Raw genomic sequence first — 24,976 nt, forward strand, 5'->3', positions numbered from 1 at the left:
GACATCCAGTGGAACAGCCACTTGCATCTAAATCTTTTTTTTTTGGGGTGAGAAGGATTACTTACCCTTACTTACCCTATCCTAGGTATTCCTTGAAGAGGTGGGGTTTCAGGTGTCTCCGGAAGGTGGTGATTGACTCCGCTGTCCTGGCGTCGTGAGGGAGTTTGTTCCACCATTGAGGGGCCAGAGCAGCGAACAGTTTTGACTGGGCTGAGCGGGAACTGTACTTCCTCAGTGGTAGGGAGGCGAGCAGGCCAGAGGTGGATGAACGCAGTGCCCTTGTTTGGGTGTAGGGCCTGATCAGAGCCTGGAGGTACTGAGGTGCCGTTCCCCTCACAGCTCCGTAGGCAAGCACCATGGTCTTGTAGCGGATGCGAGCTTCAACTGGAAGCCAGTGGAGAGAGCGGAGGAGCGGGGTGACGTGAGAGAACTTGGGAAGGTTGAACACCAGACGGGCTGCGGCGTTCTGGATGAGTTGTAGGGGTTTAATGGCACAGGCAGTGAGCCCAGCCAACAGCGAGTTGCAGTAATCAAGACGGGAGATGACAAGTGCCTGGATTAGGACCTGCGCCGCTTCCTGTGTGAGGCAGGGTCGTACTCTGCGGATGTTGTAGAGCATGAACCTACAGGAACGGGACACCGCCTTGATGTTAGTTGAGAACGTCAGGGTGTTGTCCAGGATCACGCCAAGGTTCTTAGCGCTCTGGGAGGAGGACACAATGGAGTTGTCAACCGTGATGGCGAGATCATGGAACGGGCAGTCCTTCCCCGGGAGGAAGAGGAGCTCCGTCTTGCTGAGGTTCAGCTTGAGGTGGTGATCCGTCATCCACACTGATATGTCTGCCAGACATGCAGAGATGCGATTCGCCACCTGGTCATCAGAAGGGGAAAGGAGAAGATTAATTGTGTGTCGTCTGCATAGCAATGATAGGAGAGACCATGTGAGGTTATGACAGAGCCAAGTGACTTGGTGTATAGCGAGAATAAGAGAGGGCCTAGAACAGAGCCCTGGGGGACACCAGTGGTGAGAGCGCGTGGTGAGGAGACAGATTCTCGCCACGCCACCTGGTAGGAGCGACCTGTCAGGTAGGACGCAATCCAAGCGTGGGCCGCGCCGGAGATGCCCAACTCGGAGAGGGTGGAGAGGAGGATCTGATGGTTCACAGTATCGAAGGCAGCCGATAGGTCTAGAAGGATGAGAGCAGAGGAGAGAGAGTTAGCTTTAGCAGTGCGGAGCGCCTCCGTGATACAGAGAAGAGCAGTCTCAGTTGAATGACTAGTCTTGAAACCTGACTGATTTGGATCAAGAAGGTCATTCTGAGAGAGATAGCGGTAGAGCTGGCCAAGGACGGCACGCTCAAGAGTTTTGGAGAGAAAAGAGAGAAGGGATACTGGTCTGTAGTTGTTGACATCGGAGGGATCGAGTGTAGGTTTTTTCAGAAGGGGTGCAACTCTCGCTCTCTTGAAGACGGGAGGGACGTAGCCAGCGGTCAGGGATGAGTTGATGAGCGAGGTGAGGTAAGGGAGAAGGTCTCCGGAAATGGTCTGGAGAAGAGAGGAGGGGATAGGGTCAAGCGGGCAGGTTGTTGGGCGGCCGGCCGTCACAAGACGCGAGATTTCATCTGGAGAGAGAGGGGAGAAAGAGGTCAGAGCATAGGGTAGGGCAGTGTGAGCAGAACCAGCGGTGTCGTTTGACTTAGCAAACGAGGATCGGATGTCGTCGACCTTCTTTTCAAAATGGTTGACGAAGTCATCTGCAGAGAGGGAGGAGGGGGAGGATTCAGGAGGGAGGAGAAGGTGGCAAAGAGCTTCCTAGGGTTAGAGGCAGATGCTTGGAATTTAGAATGGTAGAAAGTGGCTTTAGCAGCAGAGACAGAGGAGGAAAATGTAGAGAGGAGGGAGTGAAAGGATGCCAGGTCCGCAGGGAGGCGAGTTTTCCTCCATTTCCGCTCGGCTGCCCGGAGCCCTGTTCTGTGAGCTCGCAAGGAGTCGTCGAGCCACGGAGCGGGAGGGGAGGACCGAGCCGGCCTGGAGGATAGGGGACATAGGGAGTCAAAGGATGCAGTAAGGGAGGAGAGGAGGGTTGAGGAGGCAGAATCAGGAGATAGGTTGGAGAAAGTTTGAGCAGAGGGAAGAGATGATAGGATGGAAGAGGAGAGAGTAGCGGGGAGAGAGAGCGAAGGTTGGGACGGCGCGATACCATCCGAGTAGGGGCAGTGTGGGAAGTGTTGGATGAGAGCGAGAGGGAAAAGGATACAAGGTAGTGGTCGGAGACTTGGAGGGGAGTTGCAATGAGGTTAGTGGAAGAACAGCATCTAGTAAAGATGAGGTCAAGCGTATTGCCTGCCTTGTGAGTAGGGGGAAGGTGAGAGGGTGAGGTCAAAAGAGGAGAGGAGTGGAAAGAAGGAGGCAGAGAGGAATGAGTCAAAGGTAGACGTGGGGAGGTTAAAGTCGCCCAGAACTGTGAGAGGTGAGCCGTCCTCAGGAAAGGAGCTTATCAAGGCATCAAGCTCATTGATGAACTCTCCGAGGGAACCTGGAGGGCGATAAATGATAAGGATGTTAAGCTTGAAAGGGCTGGTAACTGTGACAGCATGGAATTCAAAGGAGGCGATAGACAGATGGGTAAGGGGAGAAAGAGAGAAAGACCACTTGGGAGAGATGAGGATCCCGGTGCCACCACCCCGCTGACCAGAAGCTCTCGGGGTGTGCGAGAACACGTGGGCGGACGAGGAGAGAGCAGTAGGAGTAGCAGTGTTATCTGTGGTGATCCATGTTTCCGTCAGTGCCAAGAAGTCAAGGGACTGGAGGGAGGCATAGGCTGAGATGAACTCTGCCTTGTTGGCCGCAGATCGGCAGTTCCAGAGGCTACCGGAGACCTGGAACTCCACGTGGGTCGTACGCGCTGGGACCACCAGATTAGGGTGGTCGCGGCCACGCGGTGTGGAGCGTTTGTATGGTCTGTGCAGAGAGGAGAGAACAGGGATAGACAGACACATAGTTGACAGGCTACAGAAAAGGCTACGCTAATGCAAGGAGATTGGAATGACAAGTGGACTACACGTCTCGAATGTTCAGAAAGTTAAGCTTACGTAGCAAGAGTCTTATTGACTAAAATGATTAAAATGATACAGTACTGCTAAAGTAGGCTAGCTGGCAGTGGCTGCGTTGTTGACACTACACTAATCAAGTCGTTCCGTTGAGTGTAATAGTTTCTACAGTGCTGCTAATCGGGGCTAGCTGGCTAGCTAGCAGTGTTGTTTACGTTACGTTGCGTTAAAAGAACGACAATAGCTGGCTAGCTAACCTAGGAAATCGCTCTAGACTACACAATTATCTTTGAAACAAAGACGGCTATGTAGCTAGCTACGATCAAACAAATCAAACCGTTGTACTGTAATGAAATGAAATGAAAATGTGATACTAACTGTGGAGCGAAGCGGAATGCGACCGGGTTGTTGTTGGCTAGCTGTTAGCTGTTAGCTGTTGGCTAGCTAGCAGAGTCTCCTACGTTAAGGACGACAAATAGCTGGCTAGCGAACCTCAGTGAATTAAGATAATCACTCCAAGGCTACACACACTAAACTACACAATTATCTTGGAAACAAAGACAGCTATGTAGCTAGCTAACACTAGACTAATCAAGTCGTACAGTTGAGTGAATAGCACTACAGTGATGCTAATCTGTGTGCGTTAGCTAGCGCTTGCTAGCTCCTGGGCGAATAGCAGTGAAGGCTACGTTAGGGCGACGAAATACGATAATTATGCAATTATCTCTGATACAAGGACGGCTATGTAGCTAGCTAAGAAGAATTGCTAAGATTAGACAAATCAACCGTTGTACTATAATGAAATGTAATGAAAAAGTTATACAACCTGCAGAGCGAAGTGCGAATGCGACCGCTCGCTCCAACCCGGAAGCGACTGGAATTCTCTGCCTCTAACCCTATTACAGGGGCTGAGTCACTGGCTTACTGGTGTTCTTTCATGCTGTCCCTCTTGAGTGGGTTGAGTCACTGATGTGATCTTCCTGTCTGGGTTGGCGCCCCCCCTTGGGTTGTGCCGTGGTGGAGATCTTTGTGGGCTATACTCGGCCTTGTCTCAGGATGGTAAGTTGGTGGTTGAAGATATCCCTCTAGTGGTGTGGGGGCTGTGCTTTGGCAAAGTGGGTGGGGTTATATCCTTCCTGTTTGTCCCTGTCCGGGGGTGTCCTCGGATGGGGCCACAGTGTCTCTTGATCCCTCCTGTCCCAGCCTCCAGTATTTATGCTGCAGTAGTTTGTGTCGGGGGCCTAGGGTCAGTTTCTTATATCTGGAGTACTTCTCCTGTCCTATCCGGTGTCCTGTGTGAATTTAAGTATGCTCTCTCTAATTCTCTCTTTCTTTCACTCTCTCAGAGGACCTGAGCCCTAGGACCATGCCTCATGACTACCTGGCATGATGACTTCTTGCTGTCCCAAGTCCACCTGGCCGTGCTGCTGCTCCAGTTTCAACTGTTCTGACTGTAATTATTATTATTTGACCATGCTGGTCATTTATGAACATTTGAACATCGTGGCCATGTTCTGTTATAATCTAACTATAATCTGTTATAATCACAGCCAGAAGAGGACTGTCCACCCCACATAGCTTGGTTCCTCTGTAGGTTTCTTCCTAGGTTTTGGCCTTTCTAGGGAGATTTTCCTAGCCACCGTGCTTCTACACCTGCATTGCTTGCTGTTTGCGGTTTTAGGCTGGGTTTCTGTACAACACTTTGAGATATCAGCTGATGTACGAAAGGCTATATAAATAAATTTGATTTGATAGTTCTTATTGATGCGAGCACTCACTTGGCCTGCAGTGGCCAACTTTGTCTTTTGAGACATCAATTTATTTATGATGGGCAAATTTTTCTGCCATTTTAGGAGATTGCTGCTTTGCCTGCTTTTGACCAATCCCCTTAGCAAACATACCAAATAATTTACTCATCCAAAGAAACGCAAAAAGTTTGTGAAACTGGCTATACCCAGGCAGTAGAGTGTTTTTAGTTTCTGACAGGATGGACATTAAAATCTCAAAGGCACTTGCCCTTTGGTCACTTGCCTTCAAAGGCAAAAATCCTATCTGACATCTCAGTATGCTTAACGCAAGATTACCATTTTTGCTGAAGGCAAAAATCTTGACCTCTACTGTCTGACACTCAACTGCACTTACCTGACAGTTCTAACAATGTGCTCTTGACTTGCCCAAAGGGTAAGTGCCTTTGAGATTTTAATGTCCATCCCAGCAGAACAACAGAGTTTCTGTCTGAAACTAAAAACAATCTATTTCCTGAGTTTAGCCAGTTTGACAAACCTTTCATGTTTCTTTGGACAAGTAATTTAAAAAAAATCCTTCATATAGTTTTCACTTTAGGATCTTAATTTGATCACTGCTTAGAATTTCCTTTACAGCAGGAAATGCAAACTTGTAGTGTATTCGATGTTTAAAAAGGCTTCTAAAGTTTATTTCCACCTTAAAATTTCAGACTTGATTTGTTGTAACAAAAAATGTCCATTAATTATAATTCACATTTCCTGTTGCTGCAGGATTATTTTCCTGCTGTAGCAAATTGGCTCAAATTAAGATCCTAAATCTGTACTTTGAACTGATGTAAACATTCCCTAACATCAAACTGTATAATTGAATATGTCTCAACATGTCTAAATGGTTCCTCATTTAAGCTACATATTGTGGTACTGTTTGCTCAGTAGATCCAGTTCGACAAGTCACATCATGTAGACCGTTCTAATGATACCCTAGAAGATCAGACTGAGAACACACACCTTCACCTTTTGTATGAGGTCCTGGGTTTGGGCTGCATCACATCCGGCCGTGATTAGGAGTCCCATAAGGCGGTGCACAATTGGCACAGAGTTGGCCGGGGTAGGCCGCCATTGTAAATAAGAATTCAATAAAACATAAATCATTCCAGACATAAGAAATCCGGATAGCATTCTCAAAAATAATATTGTTATGGTGAAAGGAGCAATACATGCATAGTCACACAGCAGATTCCACTGTGGAAAGGCACAACGTGAGAATGATAATGCAGACATTTCCAGAGATCAGGGAAATATGCAAAGCTGTCAAGGCAAAGGGTGGCTACTTATATAATATATTTTGATTAACACTTTGTTTTACATGATTCCATGTGTTATTTCATAGTTTTGATGTGTTCACTACTTTTCTACAATGTAGAAATGTGTAAAAAATAAAGAAAAATCTTGGAATGAGGTGTCCAAACTTTTGATTGGTACTGTATAAAAAAAAATAGCCCAGAACTGTGTCAAATTACATCGTCCACTGCCTGTTGTCGATCCCTGCAATAGAGCAACCCTTCTTCTCAATGTGTGATACCTGCTTCCACATTACCACTGAGCAAATACTCCAAACATTGTTGAAGGTGGGAACTTCCAATGGCACACCAATAAATTGGCAGATGGAAGCAAATATTTGACTTATCCCATGATGAGTATCATTCCCCATAAATCCGATACCAGGGTTGGGGTGAATTCCATTTAAATTCCAGTCAATTTAGAAATTAAAAGCATTTAAGAGAACTGGAATTTCAGTATATTTCCTGAAATGACGCCAACTCTGTTAAATACTACTTGAACCACTAGCCCTCACCTGCTATCTGACTGTTCTCAGGAAAAGTAGAAAGGATCACCCACAGCAGAGTTGGATTTAACCTGTCTAAATGCTGAAACATCCCTGAACTTTGAATTCAAGGGCAGGCCTGATGACATCACATCATTACAGTTGGTTCAAGTTAAAACAAGGCATTTGAGGCTGTACAATCTTCACAAAAACCTTTAATACTATGCCGTCTTAGTTATACTGTATTCATTACATTTGACAGTCAGTGACACACACACATTCATAACTCACTCAAATGTTTTAGTTTGAAGATTAATGAGGAACTGCATCATTGATCAAGTAAAATGTGAGGGAAATTACTGTGGGTGTGTTAGTAAATTCACTGGAGTGCCAGAGTGCGCACTATTCGTAAATTCAGAGCGTTTCGCTCTCGGAGTGTTCAGAGTGCACACTGGATGCTCTGCTCTGGCCGAGGAGTAGGGATGAGCCGAGTGTTCTGACCTCACAATGGCAAGCATCCAAGCTAACTGGCTGAAGTTGGCTAGCTTGCTAGCTCCTTCCAGACACAAATGAGAGAACGCCTAACACCTAACTCTGACTATTTTACTCACCTTAACAGAGCTGGTTAGGCTTTCATGTTATCCAGAGTGTTGGTGACGAACTTACTGCTGGCAACAATTTAACTACACTTTTTGTCTACGTTTACTGACACTGATCATATTCAGTGTGTGTTGCTCGTTCAGAAATCCATCAGTTATTCTGCGCTCTGGCACACTAAGACAAGAGTGCTCTGAAATCGGAGTAAATAGCCGGAGTGAATTTACAAACACACCCCGTGTAACAGCTACATGACATGATAACAAAAGCCTAAGGTTTTAGATCAGCAAGCTACAATATTAATCAGTTACGGATCAATCAAGATTATAAAGTAAACTATTGTAGTTAAGCATCCTTTTAAAAGCGTGATTTACAGGAGGTCAAAAAGTGAATGCATCTGTGGTACAACATTTTCCAGTTGAGCCCAATAGGTGAGAGATGTGTTTCAGGTAAACTAGTATTCACTTAGGGGTGGGGTCTTGTTATGGATCTCAAGCCGCTGCAATGGAGGCATCTTCTGCTTGTCGGCCCTGGGGCTGAAATATATTTAAAAAAATAAGTATTAGGGTAGTTTACTGATTTTGCACTACAGTCTACTCAAACATAATTATATGAACACTTCACTGGTTGATGGAAGGTGAATTTCGAGTTTAAGTTGGTTAATTTTGCAACTATATTCTATGTAAATATGTCTCAATATTACTGTCAGTTAACAGCGCTGCAGCTAACACTGAGATGTATCTACAGAATATGCCATGTGGTTAGAAAGAGCCTAGTGGCTGTTAACATAGAATTAGAATGAATAGAGAAGAAGTGTACCTTGACAAAGATGCGTGAGGGGAGGAAGCGGCGAAGCAGCTGTCCGGACACGGCAGGGAAGCGCAGCAGGCTGATGTTGAGCTGGGGAAGGTTCTGGTACCCTGCCATCAGAGGGTAGAAGTTATACAACATCTCCTGCTCCGCTCCAGGCAGGATCCTCAGACGCACCTGGGGAAACACCGTGACACTAAGGGCATGTAGAGCAAGAGACTGGAGACCGCATGGGTCCTCAAATGGTATGGTCTAGTCTAGTCTAATTCTGAATGAAAACCATCGGTTCTCTACTACATGTGTTGTTAGGCAGCAGTTTAAATTGGAATACAAATAATGGTGGAAACTCCAGCCTCAAAACAGACCAGTGTCAAGTCGAACTCTGGCTTTGTACCCTTTGTACCCTTGGCATGCATGTTGAACTGACAACAATAAGGAGTGTAGTAGAGAGTTGTCTGCTTGTAACTATTTCACTGTCCTGTACTCAATTTGTCTCAGGCTGTATGGAATCTCACAATAGTACTCAAGATTGTATCAGGCTCGTAGTGGACTCGTCGCTGAGTTGCACAGAAATAAACACCAAATGACGGTTGCAGTTAAAACTCTTAGGGAGGCTGCGAATTTTCGCAGCTTTTTGTTAAAAATCTCGCAACATTTCAGGCCCTGCTATTCATGCCAGGAATATAGTATATGCATATGATTAGTATGTGTGGATAGAAAACACTCAGACGTTTCTAAAACTGGTTAAATCACGGCTGTGACTATAACAGAACGTGCGTTTCATCGGAAAGTGCAGGAAAATCTGATCACTGAAAATGCGAAAATATATCCATGCACAACTTCAACCAATTGTTAAAAGTGACCCACATTAAATGGGGCCGAGGTTGCAATACCTACAGCTTCCACACGATGTCAACAGTCTTGTCATTTGTCTCGGATTTGTTTCTTGGTCAAACCGAAACAAGGGAGCCGATTTCTTCCGGTCTCCGACAGGATGTTTTGGTTGAGAAATATCCGGACATGATTTCAAGACGTGGAGCTAAAGAATAAACATCGCCCCGTGATCATTTTGATAGATTATTAACGTTTACAAATACCTAAAGTTGCATTACAAAAGTTTTTAATTTTTAAAAATTATGTTGCGTTATCAAACTCAGTTTTTTCCTTGATTACACAGTCTTCATAGATCGATATCTAGGCTATATATGGACCGATTTAATCGAAAAAAAGACACAAATAAATGTTTATGGGACATCTAGGAGTGCCAAGAAAGAAGCTCGTCAAAGGTAATGAATGTTTTATATTTTATTTCTGCGTTTTGGGTAGCGCCGGCTAACGCAAAATCTGTCGTGTTAGGTGACGTTGCAGTATTTTGGGGGTACATGCTATCAGATAATAGCTTCTCATGCTTTCGCCGAAAAGCATTTTACAAATCTGACTTGGTGGATAGATTCACAACGAGTGTAGCTTTAACTCACTACCTTGAATGTGTATTTTTATGAAAGTTTAATGAAAGTTTGAGTTTTATCAAAAACTATAGGTGGTCGCTCTGAAATTCCGCTGAGTGATGTTCCTGCATGGGAACTGTATTCTGCGACATCCTTAAGAAGTAACTATTGCACTTAAAGCCAGTGAGTAATATGTTTGTGCTACTTTACAGTTTCTTAGATGTGTTTACCAAGGGGGGGGGGCATGTTGCAGAGACCTACCTGCTTGAGGCCAGAGAACATGAAGGCATCACTGGGTTCCACAGACATCTCCACGTCCTGGACCAGCCCCGTCCGGTTCTGGATGTGGTACCTCACTGGCATAGACTCCCGCACCCTTCCAAACGACGGCAGCTCTGTAACCACCAGACACAGGGAACCATTGTTATGTACATCTGAATGGGACAGAAACTCTGAATGGGACAGAATTTTTTTTTAGACTCAACTGTGAAAATAATACATCATTCAGATCAAGACATGCTGTACCTGCATGAACATATAGAGGAATGGTCTCCACCATCACATGGGGGAGGGTGGCAACAGTCGTCACAACAGGTGCATCTGCACACCAAGATTTCCTGAAATAGCAATACAAATGTAATGAGTTAAAGCTTCAGGAAAAGAAAACGTCTTGACCTTGTGCATTTTCCATTGTGCTTGACAGGAGGAAAAATGTCAGAGTAGAGAACAGGAGAATGGCCGGCTGGAGTCAAGCAGACACACCTCTTCCAGGAGATGAGGTACTGTCCAGACGCCACGCTGCTCGTCCCGTTGAGCACAGGGGGACACTGAAGGCTGAAACACTCGCTGGCGCATTCCCCTGTCTGCAGCACCACTGGTGGAAAACAACAACCAAACCTGAAGGTTAGGCTACAAGGAACTCAGGTGTGTTTCTATGCTACAAACTACTAACACACACTGAAACTACAACGACTGGGGTCATTAGAATATATGGTCTTAGATGGGAGATGTTAAGGCTTCCCCTGCAGAGCTATGTCAGAGGGAGCTTTAGTGTGCATCCCAAATTCCCTATATAGTGCACTACTTTTGACCAGGGTCCATAGGGCACTTCAGAGGGAATAGGGTGCCAACTGGGACGAGACCATAGAGACGGTGGTGTCATACCCTGCTCCACCTGGGACTGGGGCTGGTCCATGGCAGCCATGGTGGGGGCCAGCTGCAGCTGGCTGGTCACGAGGTGGAGAGGCCAAGGGGACGCACTCAGGATGTCCGTCATCAGCAGAAAGGGGATGTCCACATACACTCTATCCAGGGGCTCAAACTGAAACACAACATGATCCATTATCACTGAAGTCGCTGCACTGACAAGCACTGACTTACCAACATTGAACAAAAAAACTGCACTCAAAACTGCATTCAACACCACATTAAAACTGTGCCCAAAACACCATTAAAACAGCACTCAAAACTGCACTCAAAACTACATTTGCACAACAATGCCAACAACATCAATAGAGGGAAAATAAGTTAAACCTTTGTGGATACAAACTTCACAGCAACTTCAAATGGAACAACGGTTTCTATGGTAACGGTTTCATCCTACAAAAAAGAAAGCTATTGTCAACAAACAGTTAATTTCATACATATTTATGGACACAAGTCACAAATACTGAAACTAGCAATGAGTGATGTTTCAGTGCACAAACTCACTTTGTGACACCTGCAGGTGATGTCTTTGCCCTCCACCTTGGTGCTCAAGGCATAGGCAACATGGAACAGGAAGATTCTGGCTCCAGTGGTGACACAACGAACATACAGACACTTCTCAACCTGTTCAATAGAGAACGATTAGTACAAACAACACACTGCTGATGTCCCTCAAGAGATCTCAGCAAAACAAGGGGGCCCGGTTTCCCAGACACAGATGAAGCCTAGTCCTGGCCCAAAAAGCTATATTAATGGAGATTCTCCATTGGCCATGCTTTTTTTCATGATGGACAGTGAGGTTGTGCAGGCCTGAGGGTGGGTGGGGGATGTACCTTTTCTCCCGGCTGGAGGTCTCCAATGGCAATGTCTGGAAGCAGTGCAGGATGGGATTCGTCACACATCTCCAAACCGTTCAGGGTCACATGGGTGGACTGTGTGAGGTTTGCATCCTGACCTTAAGGTGGTGGGACAAATATCAAAGCTTGTGGTACCTAACCAACGTATGTCAGTGTTTTCCCAATGCTGTAAGGTCCATAGAAATAGAATTCCTTAAACTGAGATTTCCCATTTAAATCCCATTCTGAGAAGTCTGTTTCCTGTTCTATCCTGTGTCAAGCAGTTTCTGATTCTGAAGTTGTGAACTACAGGAAAAAGAGGCCCGAGCACGCCACCATTCTCATCGACTCGGCTGCAGTGGAGCAGGTTGAGAGCTTCAGGTTCCTTGGTGTCCACATCAACAAACTAACATGGTCTAAACACACCAAGACAGTCATGAAGAAGGCATGACAAAACCTATTCCCCCTCAGGACTGAAAAGATTTGTCATGGGTCCTCAGATCCTCAAAAGGTTCTACAGCTGCACCATCGAGAGCATCCTGCCTGGTTGCATCACCGCCTGGTATGGCAACTGCTCAGCCTCCGACTACAAGGCACTAGAGAGGGTAGTGCGAACGGCCCAGTACATCCCTGGGGCCAAGCTTCCTGCCATCCAGGACCTCTATACCAGGCTGTTTCAGTGGAAGGCCCTAAAAATTGTCAAAGACTCCAGCCACCCTAGTCATAGACTGTTCTCTCTGCTACCCTGGTACCGGAGCGCCAAGTCTAGGTCCAAGAGGCTTCTAAACAACTTCTACCCCCAAGCCATAAGACTCCTGAACATCTAGTAAAATGGCTACCCAGACTATTTGCATTGCCCCCCACCCCCTCTTTACATCACTGCTACTCTGTTGTCATCTATGCATATTCACTTTAATAACTCTACCTACATCTACATACCATTTGATTTGATCCTGTGCTGTGTCAAACAGTTGTGGTGTAATGCTGCCTACCTGGTTTGAGTCCGGCAGTGAGTTTGACATCTTTGGTCAGTGTCTCCTCGTTGGACTGGATGGAGACAGTGATGCGGTACATCTCGTTGTTCAGAGCAGGGGGCTCGTGACTCAGCTGAACAGAGATCTTGGGAATGCGAGAGATTATCCTGAAGAACAAAACACATTGTCAGATTAGGATGACACACCATCTGTTACCAACTCAACTATGTTTTGAACTTATGACAGTATGAAAAAACTGAGGGCGACATTTTCCTCTATGCTGTGAGCTAATTACCTTAGTTTTAACTGGTTAGTTTAACCAGAGATTTAGTAAACAATGCGATACACACAATGGCAAGGTACAGCATCACAGCTCCCGTTACTTGAAATGTTGCAGTGCATTATGGAAAATGTCTCTCTACCTTGGCGTGCAGACAGTGAAGCATGTCATACATGGATCTTGTAAATCAGTGACGTGACATAGTGTGATTAAACTGAACACTATGGAGACTCACATGGTGCTGGCCTGGATAGACACGGTGTCCCATTCCACATGCTGCTCTGGGACACGCCCCCTGCTCTTAAAGGACCTGGCCGCCAGCAGAGCTTCGTGGGACGAGGCAGCATCTCCTCCCCCACCTCGCCAGTTGAGGAAGACGCAGCGGCCGTTATCACTGCCCAGCATCAGGTCCACCGCTGTGATCTAACACACACACACACACACACACACACACACAAAGTTAAACACACAAAGCTAAACACACAGTGTGCACAAATCCATAAGATAGATCAAAGGGTGATGCTCTTCATCTCGCTTGGTTATGTTAAATCTGTGTCTGCTATGCCAGTACAGCACAGTTTAGGACACCCTGAGTGACACACTTTTTCTCTTACCTCTATCTTCTTCCCCACATCCTCAGTTTTAGCCACAAACTTGAAGCTGTATATGCGTGTCTTGCCAGGGACCAGGCACATGTTCTCTTGACTGGAGGCCTCTAGGATATCCTGAGACTTACACGGCTCCTCTACCACACACAACTGGTTATACTCCTGAAGAAGGACAGAGAGCCACCAGAGAGTCCGAGTCAACAGAGAGTGGTTGTACCTGCATGGATTGTGGTGGGGTAGTAGAGTTATGTAGTGGGTCTGTACCTGGTTGCTGAGGCTGACACACAGTTTAGAGAAGCGGACAGGGTGAGGGCAGTCAGCCCTCAGGTAGACATGCAGCTGGACTGGGTCATCCACGTGGAAACTAGGGGACAGGAACTTGGCCTTACACTGGACTGGAAAGACAAATGTGTGGTATATGTTAAGTAGCTGTTCACAGAATCTCTCTTGTATCGTTTAAGATCTTGATGCATAATTGAATGATCTCGGTAGGTATACTGTAGAAGTGTACTAACCAAAGGGTACGTAGTCCTGCACCTCGATGGTGAACTCATTGCTGCCAGCCAGAGACATGCGGTCGCTCCACAGGGCCTGGGCAGCCTTGGCTGAGGCCTGGTCACAATCTGGCTCTGCCTCTGGGACCTCGTTCTATGAACACAGACACAGGCTCAGCCTTAACATCCACAGAACAGGGGCTACACAGTCACATGAACATCGGGTGATGTGACGGGTGCCATTTCTTCAACTCACCATCAGGACCTTGATGAGATTCTTCTCAATCCTGGATTTCTGCTCCTCCCGTAGAGTAGAAGCTGGAGAAATAGACAAAAGGGAACTTAAGGAAAAATGTAAATGACGATGGACTTCTGCTGCTGTTGATAAGGTGATGGCCAGGCTCTAAACAAACTGAACATTGTAAATAAGCAACATATTAAACTGACTAAGTAGCCCATAGAAGCAGAAAATGTCATCTGGGGAGAGCTGGGTACAGCTGAAGAGTGTCCTGTACTATACCATCCTGTACCTCGTCCGACCAGCTCCATGGAGTAGGTGATGTAGTCCTTGACGTGGGCCATCAGGTAGGAGCACCGTAGCGCTGTGCTGAGGATGGAGGTGAGCAGGCTCCACCAGCGCTCTGTACGGTAGTCACACATCACATAGTCCAGCAGTCTGCATATAGACACAGACCAACATAGGTAGGTAAGTTTCACAATGATCCTCTTTTAATTATTCAATCTAATCACATTTATAATATTTCAGCTTTGACTGCCAAAATAATAGCGAGTTAATACGCCACAGTAGCTCTACAGGCCTCATTACTGTAGTCCTGTAGGAACATATAAAAGGTTCACTACTCAGTGTCATCACACTGTTCTACAAATAAAGCAATAATCTCTGCCATCCACACAACATAGGAAATGTTACTCTTCACTACCAGCTTAACCATGAACAAGCTCATCACAATGACGTAGAGACAAAACTGTATGCTATATGTCTGTTGTTGTGTTTTTTAAAGCTTTAAAATACCTTACTTAAAAAAATATATATAATTTGTGCAACTTTAAAATAGCTTTATTAGAATACAATATAATTTGATTAAAAAAACAATTATAATTTAGTTTCAAATGTGTTGCCTACAGTTCAGAAATACGTCCTTCCCCTCTTGATAAGAAATGGCCATAAGCTATATTTTTCAGACAAGTAAAAACATTAATGGATACATAAATTGGAAGCGATAAATGTATCAGACACCATGATTTTTTCCCATTCATAAAATGTGTAGGGTAAGCTACCTTGCCATAGTAGATTTGCCATGGTAAACAAGGAAATTAAATACTTTATATCAATTGTACAGAATGATTGTCAAATAGACAAATTGCCCTTAGTCTCCTCAAATTGCAGGACTCAATAGTTCCGATGATAATAGCCAAAAGAGGGAGAAATTTCTTAACAAATGTTGGATGCAAACAGGACTAAGAGTAAACACCGAAATTCACTTTGGGAGAGGTAAATCGATGGCCGATTTGGTTGCAAAATTGAGATCAGCTGTGCAAGTGATTTTAGCGCCTGTTTGTGGTATAATAGGAGATCCGCTGCCGATAATCTAGTCGCCATCAATGGTTGCAATTGGTCCAGTAATTTTCTGGAAGTCAGGCTTGCGCCCAATGACAGTGGGGATTTGTTATTATACTCTAATTGACTTAGTAACACATTTTACTTTTGTCCCACTGTGTCTGCTGAGTCAGGCTTACTTCAGTGCTTTGGTGTAGTCCTTGGCATGGTTGTACTCCTCTCCCATCTGCACCACTGGAGACAGACAGACAAACTTTGACAAGTGCATGTAGACGCACACAAAAGTGATGGTTATGGTAACAATATGCTCCAAATGCACTGTTCCCCTTCAGCTCATGGTAAAACTCACTCAGGTGGCTCTTCATCCGAGGACACTTGTATTTCTTGAACTGAGCCACAGCGTTGCTGAGCAGAGCAATGATTAGCTCCTGTAATACAGCAAACAGAACAATGGGAGACTCTCTCTCACACACGTTTGGCATAATAAACCAAGTTAAACCAAGAAGAATCAGTATTTTGCAGAAAACTCTGGTGCGGTTCTCATGGTATTCTTACTAAAAGTGATCCAATTTGTAAGTCGCTCTGGATAAGAGCGTCTGCTAAATGACTTAAATGTAAATGTAATGAATCATATATTACCAGATACTGCTCTACATCACTAGTGAAGGATGCCACAAGACTGAACCTTCTGTTTACGTAGTAGGAACTTTGCCCTTTCAAATGAACGTCCACTGAACAACAGACCTGGCAATATGGTAACTCTGTTAATAAATATTCCATCCTCACTGTTCATGGAGCAAATCGGTCATTTCAGTTTGTGATGTTGCAGTATCATCCAAATCCAGAATTCACTTTTGATCTGCTTAGTGGTTTTATTCACCATCATACACCATAAAACTGAACCTCCTTTGACCTGAAAACCTGGCATGGCCTTCTTCCACAATTTACCATGAGGGTGAGAGCTTGCTATCCATTAACCTACTATAGGTCTACACTCATGGAATGCGCAGGCCCAACCCTGTGTAGCAATCTCGCCTTCATGCACTGAAAGACGCTTCAGCGTTAGTAGAACATGAGAATGGCTGTGTCGTGCTGAATGAGTGAGTGAATGTGGACTAACAGAGTGGGGAACATCCTTCTCCTTCATTTGCAGCGCCAGGATCCCTCCTTTCTCCTTCTCCATGTGTGGGGGATCGATACCTGCAAATACAAAATAAGACATTTCAATCAATATTTAGAACCTGAAAGACTGATCAAAACAGCATTCTTGGTTTAAACGCCTGTATTTTTCTTAAAACTGCATGTTTGGTTAAGGGCTTGTAAGGAAGCATTTCACTGTAAGGTCTACCACACCTGTTGTATTTGGCGTATGTGACAAATAACATTTGATTTGAGCTGTACACACAAGTCTAAACACATACTGTGGGGCAAAAAAGTATTTAGTCAGCCGCCAATTGTGCAAGTTCTCCCACGTAAAAAGATGAGAGAGGCCTGTAATTTTCATCATAGGTACACTTCAACTATAACAGACAAAATGAGGGGAAAAAAATCCAGAAAAGCACATTGTAGGATTTTTAATACATTTATTTGCAAATTATGGTGGAAAATAAGTATTTGGTCACCTACAAACAAGCAAGATGTCTGGCTCTCACAGACCTGTAACTTCTTCTTTAAGAGTCTCCTCTGTCCTCCACTTGTTATCAGTATAAAAGACACCTGTCCACAACCTCAAACAGTCACACTCCAAACTCCACTATGGCCAAGATCAAAGAGCTGTTAAAGGATACCAGAAACAAAATTGTAGACCTGCACCAGGCTGGGAAGACTGACTCGGCAATAGGTAAGCAGCTTGGTTTGAAGAAATCAACTGTGGGAGCAATTATTAGGAAATGGAAGACATACAAGACCACTGATAATCTCCCTCGATCTGGGGCTCCACGCAAGATCTCACCCCGTGGTGTCAAAATGATCACAAGAACGGTGAGCAAAAATCCCAGAACCACACGGGGGGACCTGGTGAATGACCTGCAGAGAGCTGGGACCAAAGTAACAAAGCCTACCATCAGTAACACACTACGCCGCCAGGAACTCAAATCCTGCAGTGCCAGACGTGTCCCCCTGCTTAAGCCAGTACATGTCCAGGCCCGTCTGAAGTTTGCTAGAGAGCATTTGGATGATCCAGAAGAAGATTGGGAGAATGTCATATGGTCAGATGAAACCAAAATAGAACATTTTGGTAAAAACTCATGTCGTTGTGTTTGGAGGACAAAGAATGCTGAGTTGCATCCAAAGAACACCATACCTACTGTGAAGCATGGGGGTGGAAACATCATGCTTTGGGGCTGTTTTTATGCAAAGGGACCAGGACGACTGATCCGTGTAAAGGAAAGAATGAATGGGGCCATGTATCGTGAGATTTTGAGTGAAAACCTCCTTCCATCAGCAAAGGCATTGAAGATGAAACGTGGCTGGGTCTTTCAACATGACAATGATCCCAAACACACCGCCCGGGCAACGAACGAGTGGCTTCGTAAGAAGCATTTCAAGGTCCTGGAGTGGCCTAGCCAGTCTCCAGATCTCAACCCCATAGAAATTATTTGGAGGGAGTTGAAAGTCCGTGTTTCCCAGCAACAGCCCCAAAACATCACAGCTCTGGAGGAGATCTACATGGAGGAATGGGCCAAAATACCAGTAACAGTGTGTGAAAACCTTGTGAAGACTTACAGAAAACGTTTGACCTCTGTCATTGCCAACAAAGGGTATATAACAAGGTATTGAGATAAACTTTTGTTATTGACCAAATACTTATTTTCCACCATAATTTACAAATAAATTCATAAAAAAATCCTACAATGTGATTTTCTGGATTTTTTTTCTAATTTTGTCTGTCATAGTTGAAGTGTACCTATGATAAATTACAGGCCTCTCTCATCGTAAGTGGGAGAACTTGCACAATTTGTGGCTGACTAAATACTCCCCCCCCACTGTAAAAGCTACTTTTAATGCTGAAAGATTAGTGTTGAGAAGGGCATACTCACTCTGGTGGCCCTGTCTCCAGGCTCTCTGCCCATAGAAGTCCAGAGCCCCGCTGGGCGTCTCCAGGTGGTCTGGGGTGGGGTAGCACACACTGGCCTGCGAAAGGGAAATACAGTGACGGTCCATCAACATGTGATAACGGTCATGGGGGGGATGCCATGAGGGGGCATAGAGGCCTTCTGACACGCTGTCATTTACATAACAATGGCTAACTGTGAACTCTAACACCTTCTCACAAAACTACTGTCTTGATGATGCAGAGGTTCTGCTCACCCTAAGTCTTTAGTGTCACACTCCTGATGGACACACAATTACATTAACGCTGACATTAACATAAAACCCTTGAGGCACACCAGTATGAGGTAAGTCTCAGTTGGAAGTGCAGCAATAGTGGCTCTATATACATTTTTCCCTCTCAAGCTTCTGCAGTCTTGTGAAAGACAGCTGTCTGAGTCACACATGCATTGCTGTACCTCATGGGCACACAGGTGAGTTGCTTGCTGCTTGCGTTCCTGGGCGTAGTAGGCAGCCTGCTGGTAGTAGAAGCCAGGGTTCTGAGTCTGGATGGCCGTCAGACCCAGCTTGATCGCCTCATCAAACAGGTCACCAAAAGACTGGAACCTGGGAGTGAGAAAATGGGTGGAGATTGGTTATTATCAAGGATGGCATCAGGGAAGAATGGTAGGGAAGTGGGTATTGACTTCTTACTGTTTGGACATCCATGCTGTGTGCTCAAATGCCAGCTCTGCACTACCAATCTTCTTCTTGCACAGATCAATATGCTTCCTGAACTGAGCAATGGCATCCAAAGGTGTATTGTGTTGGAAGCATAGTCGACAGATCTGAAAGGAGGTTTTCTGTTACACATGTAACTCAACAGGGTATACAGCACAGTCTATATGTTGGGAGCGCAATGTCTGCATTCCAGTTCATTATGATCCAAAAGCACCTTGTAGTTTATGAATCCAGCCATGGTCTTTATCTCCAGCATGTTGGTCTCGTGGGTTCTCAGCTCATGTACAAGGCTGTAGGCAGTCCTGTAGTACCTGCATCAGAAACAGTACTAATGATGTGTCAGTCAGTCAGTCAGTCAGTCAGTCAGTCAGTCAGTCAGTCAGTCAGTCAGTCAGTCAGTCAGTCAGTCAGTCAGTCAGTCAGTCAGTCAGTCAGTCAGTCAGTCAGTCAGTCAGTCAGTCAGTCAGTCAGTCAGTCAGTCAGTCAGTCAGTCAGTCAGTCAGTCAGTCAGTCAGTCAGTCAGTCAGTCAGTCAGTCAGTCAGTCAGTCAGTCAGTCAGTCAGTCAGTCAGTCAGTCAGTCAGTCAGTCAGTCAGTCAGTCAGTCAGTCAGTCAGTCAGTCAGTCAGTCAGTCAGTCAGTCAGTCAGTCAGTCAGTCAGTCAGTCAGTCAGTCAGTCAGTCAGTCAGTCAGTCAGTCAGTCAGTCAGTCAGTCAGTCAGTCAGTCAGTCAGTCAGTCAGTCAGTCAGTCAGTCAGTCAGTCAGTCAGTCAGTCAGTCAGTCAGTCAGTCAGTCAGTCAGTCAGTCAGTCAGTCAGTCAGTCAGTCAGTCAGTCAGTCGTCAGTCAGTCAGTCAGTCAGTCAGTCAGTCAGTCAGTCAGTCAGTCAGTCAGTCAGTCAGTCAGTCAGTCAGTCAGTCAGTCAGTCAGTCAGTCAGTCAGTCAGTCAGTCAGTCAGTCAGTCAGTCAGTCAGTCAGTCAGTCAGTCAGTCAGTCAGTCAGTCAGTCAGTCAGTCAGTCAGTCAGTCAGTCAGTCAGTCAGTCAGTCAGTCAGTCAGTCAGTCAGTCAGTCAGTCAGTCAGTCAGTCAGTCAGTCAGTCAGTCAGTCAGTCAGTCAGTCAGTCAGTCAGTCAGTCAGTCAGTCAGTCAGTCAGTCAGTCAGTCAGTCAGTCAGTCAGTCAGTCAGTCAGTCAGTCAGTCAGTCAGTCAGTCAGTCAGTCAGTCAGTCAGTCAGTCAGTCAGTCAGTCAGTCAGTCAGTCAGTCAGTCAGTCAGTCAGTCAGTCAGTCAGTCAGTCAGTCAGTCAGTCAGTCAGTCAGTCAGTCAGTCAGTCAGTCAGTCAGTCAGTCAGTCAGTCAGTCAGTCAGTCAGACAGACAGACAGACAGACAGACAGACAGACAGACAGACAGACAGACAGACAGACAGACAGACAGACAGACAGACAGACAGACAGACAGACAGACAGACAGACAGACAGACAGACAGACAGACAGACAGACAGACAGACAGACAGACAGACAGACAGACAGACAGACAGACAGACAGACAGACAGACAGACAGACAGACAGACAGACAGACAGACAGACAGACAGACAGACAGACAGACAGACAGACAGACAGACAGACAGACAGACAGACAGACAGACAGACAGACAGACAGACAGACAGACAGACAGACAGACAGACAGACAGACAGACAGACAGACAGACAGACAGACAGACAGACAGACAGACAGACAGACAGCACTAGAGAGATGCATTCTAAGACCAATCATATATAGACACACACACAACACAAGCCAGTAGAGCTGTGTTGAACTTACTTTAGGGAATTCTGTGTGTCTTGCTTGAGCTCACTGAAGAATGCAATCTTAAACTGGTGTCTCACAAACAGCAACTGCAACAACAACATGCACCAGTTGATGACATTGCAGTGATATAACCAGCATTAGCTTAGCTGCAAATTAAGTCATTAAAATAAAAATGACACAGAGAGACTTGGAGGAGTCATTGATTAACATAGTGGGTGTGGAGATCATAGGGAACCAGGAAAACATACACATTATTTCTGTCATGTCTCACCTGATGGGTTGTTTTGTTGAGGAACTCTTTGTGGGATTTGACCCTCCTAATCTCTGTGTAATAGTAGGTCTGTGCATGCTCATAGAACGCATTTTCCAGCCTGCAAATAAGTACATAACACATACTAGGGAGGCTTCGTGATAAGGGTAACATACAACACCAGTCAAATGTTTCAACACACCTACTCATTCAAGGGTTTTTCTTTATTTGGACTATTTTCTACATTGTAGATTAATAGTGAAGACATCACAACTATGAAATAATACACATGGACTCATGTAGTAACCAGAAAAGTGTAAAACAAATCAAAATATCCTTTATATTTGAGATTCTTCAAAGTAGCCACCCTTTGCCTTGATGACAGCTTTGCACACTCTTGGCATTCTTGCAACCAGCTTCAATTAACAGGTATGCCTTGTTAAAAGTTAATTTGTGGAATTTCTTTCCTTCTTAATGTATTTGAGCCAATCAGTTGTGTTGTGACAAGGTAGGGTTGGTATACAGCCCTATTTGGTAAAAGACCAAGTCCATAGTATTGCAAGAACAGCTCAAATAAGCAAAGAGAAATGACAGTCCATCATTACTTTAAGACATGAAGGTCAGTCAATGTGGAAAATTTCAAGAACTTTGAAAGTTTATTCAAGTGCAGTCGCAAAAACCATCAAGCACTATGATGAAACTGGCTCTCATAAGGACCGCCACAGGAAAGGAAGACCCAGAGTTACCTCTGCTGCAGATGATAAGTTCATTAGAGTTACCAGCCTCAGAAATGGCCAATTAACTGCACCTAAGATTGCAGCCCAAATAAATACTTCACAGAGTTCAAGTAACAGATATCTCAACATCAACTGTTCAGAGGAGACTGCATGAATCAGGCCTTCATGGTCAAATTGCTGCAAAGAAACCACTACAAAAGGACACCACTAATGAGAAGAGACTCGCTTGGGCCAAGAAACACAAGCAATGGACATAAGACTGGTGGAAATCTGTCCTTTGGTCTGATGAGTCAAAATTTGAGATTTATGGTTATAACCGCAGTGTCTTTGTGAGACACAGTAGGTCAATGTAGGTCAATAGTAGGTCAATCTCTGCCTGTGTGATTCCCACTGAAGCATGGAGGAGGAGGTGCGATGGTGACACTGTGATTTATTTAGAATTCAAGGCACACTTAACCAGCATGGCTACCACAGCATTCTACAGCAATAAGCCATCCCATCTGGTTTGCACTTAGTGGGACTATCATATGTCTTTCAACAGGACAATGACCCAACACACCTCCAGGCTGTGTAAGAGCTATTTGACCAAGAAAGAGAGCGATGGATTGCTGCATCAGATGACCTGGCCTCAACAATCGCCCAACCTTAACCCAATTGAGATGGTTTGGGTTGAGTTGAACCGCAGAGTGAAGGAAAAGCGGCCAACAAGTGCTCAGCATATGTGGGAACTCATTCAAGACTGTTGGAAAAGCATTCCAAGTGAAGCTGGTTGAGAGAATGCCAACAGAATGCAAAGCTGTAATCAAGGCAACGGGTGGCTACTTATATTTTATTTGTTTAACACTTTTTTGGTTACTACATGATTCCATGTGTAATTTCATCGTTTGTATGTCTTCACTATTATTCTACAATGTAGAAAATAGTAAAAATAAAGAAAAACCCTTGAATGAGTAGTTTCCAAACTTTTCACTGGTACTGAAACATGTCATATATTAAGATATGATGGTGTCAACACGGCTATCGGTAATTTTGCTCAGGGCCTTTGATCTGATCCCGGGTCCCACCAAGAGGAATTACTTACCTGATGATGTAGCCCACGAGGTGATCAGTGTGAGGGAGGACGAAGAGAGACTTCCCAGACAGGTCACAGGCATTGCACAGGGAAGCAGCCCTCTCTGAAGCCACCAGGTCCTCACCTTGGCAGACAGCAGCAGCACAAATTCAGTCAGAGTCCAAGTATGCAGCCTAAACATACATTGCATGACACAATACAATCTCTACAATACTGACATGGTTGTCAGTCCTACAGGTGTAATATTGTGGCTATGTTGATCATAAAACCTAACAGTACAATCAACATCTATGATCTGTATAACTGTAGATGCAATTACCTGGAGGAAGAGGGGTTTTCTTCTGAATTAAAACAACTGCAACCTTGGTGTTTCTTCCTTGAAGGCTTGTTCTGTGAATGACATGACATATTCATGATATACATTGCTTCAACTCAACAAACCCACTATAGATCTTCATTGATGACCAGTGAAGAGGAGTAGTACTACTGTACCTGACTATCTCTACTTTAGTGGCACACTCAGACTGCTTCTCCTTCCAAACTGCATCATCCCAGTCCAGCTCATAGAACAGCACCAGCAAGGCAGGCACCAGGTTCAGGTGCTTGTTCATCCAGCCTGTCTTCAAGATCCCTTTGGGGATGTACCACTCATAGGAGGTTCTCTGAGAAAACAACAACAGGGTCCTATTCACTTGTAGGCATGAAACTGAAGAATACAGGTTGAAACAGGAAGGTAGCCTCGTCTACTATCTGATCGCTTGTTTACGTTTTCCATTGCACACAGTTTTGCTACCATTGTGCTTTAGTGTATACGCCCCAAATGTTTGTGTTTGGGAACAGATGATGTAAGTGGGTAACCTCATCAAGCAGCACTTACTTTGGTCCTACACTTTGGGTATTCATGGTCTCCTGGAAGGACCTTGAATGAGATGGGGACCCTGTCGGCTCTCCTGTTGGCACAAAAGGCATCCCATATTGCCCTATGGATGGCGTTATAAGTTACATCCAGCCCAGTCAGGGCCACAAAGGCCATGGGCCGGCAGCACAGCTCCGGGGGCAGATCCCATTGGGTCGGACTCATCATGATTGATGCTGCTGCAATCTAAACATGGAACAGACAACACAGACTGTTTACAACTATAGATAGCTATGTACGTCTGCAATGACAGGTGCACAACATATGTTCGTATGATGAGAAATATATATATATATTTTTTTACTTCAACAAGACATTGTACACCTGGCAGAAACAAGCAGAATTGCGAATACATTGTGAAAAGAATCCCAAAACAGTCAAAACACAATAAACATGTGAGTCAAACAAGTATTCACAGTTGTTACAGCTGATGACTGCCCTACAAATACAATCACAAAGTTGTGATTTAGCTTGCAATGGCCGTATTATTAGCTAGCTAGGCACAACCACAATCACCAGAGTCAATTCAGAAAGAAAGAGGCAATAACATAGGACTGCATTGGCTCGTGGAAATAGCTGGCTACATTCACGTTGACACATTCATGTTATGATCAGTTATCGACGTACACACAGTGACAGAAATGGTAGCTTGTAGTAAAGACGATTAACAAACTAGCTACTTACCAAGCCAGCTAATGCTAGCTAGCTAGGCAACTCGGGTAAGCTAACTGGCTGAGTGTTGCAGACCGACTGAAAAATAAAAAAGTGCTTAGCTACATAAGTAACATTTCCAACTATGTGTCGAATTCAAAATGTACATCAGTCAGCAAACAGTAAGGTTAGCAAAGCCAACTAGTTAGCCAGTGACGAATAGCTTCCTGTCTCCTGATGCCTTCTGTTGACATGTAACGTTCGCTAGCTAGTGAACACAAACCCAGGCAGAATATTGAGTACTACCGCCACCTGCTG

General features: G+C 44.9%; 1 protein-coding gene across 1 annotated transcript; it reads right to left on the reverse strand.

Annotated features, from left to right (window-relative positions):
* Window positions 1-6,817: 6,817 nt before the first annotated feature.
* On the reverse strand, window positions 6,818-24,940 carry trappc11 (trafficking protein particle complex subunit 11). Its single transcript, XM_035744019.2, has 30 exons — window positions 24,692-24,940; window positions 23,969-24,193; window positions 23,584-23,753; window positions 23,411-23,481; window positions 23,101-23,215; window positions 21,304-21,403; window positions 21,045-21,118; window positions 19,438-19,534; window positions 19,197-19,330; window positions 18,962-19,109; window positions 18,491-18,584; window positions 16,573-16,652; window positions 15,802-15,880; window positions 15,632-15,686; window positions 14,404-14,549; window positions 14,130-14,191; window positions 13,895-14,027; window positions 13,644-13,774; window positions 13,386-13,541; window positions 13,007-13,194; window positions 12,510-12,658; window positions 11,515-11,636; window positions 11,186-11,305; window positions 11,009-11,074; window positions 10,640-10,796; window positions 10,238-10,349; window positions 10,001-10,092; window positions 9,737-9,870; window positions 8,037-8,204; window positions 6,818-7,753 (listed from the first exon to the last, which is right to left on the reverse strand). The coding sequence occupies exons 2-30, from the start codon at window positions 24,173-24,175 to the stop codon at window positions 7,709-7,711; spliced, it is 3,405 nt and encodes a 1,134-aa protein (XP_035599912.1). The 5' UTR covers window positions 24,176-24,193; window positions 24,692-24,940; the 3' UTR covers window positions 6,818-7,708.
* Window positions 24,941-24,976: the final 36 nt, after the last annotated feature.

This window comes from Oncorhynchus keta, chromosome 30, assembly GCF_023373465.1.
Source record: "Oncorhynchus keta strain PuntledgeMale-10-30-2019 chromosome 30, Oket_V2, whole genome shotgun sequence".
Taxonomy (NCBI): domain Eukaryota; kingdom Metazoa; phylum Chordata; class Actinopteri; order Salmoniformes; family Salmonidae; genus Oncorhynchus; species Oncorhynchus keta.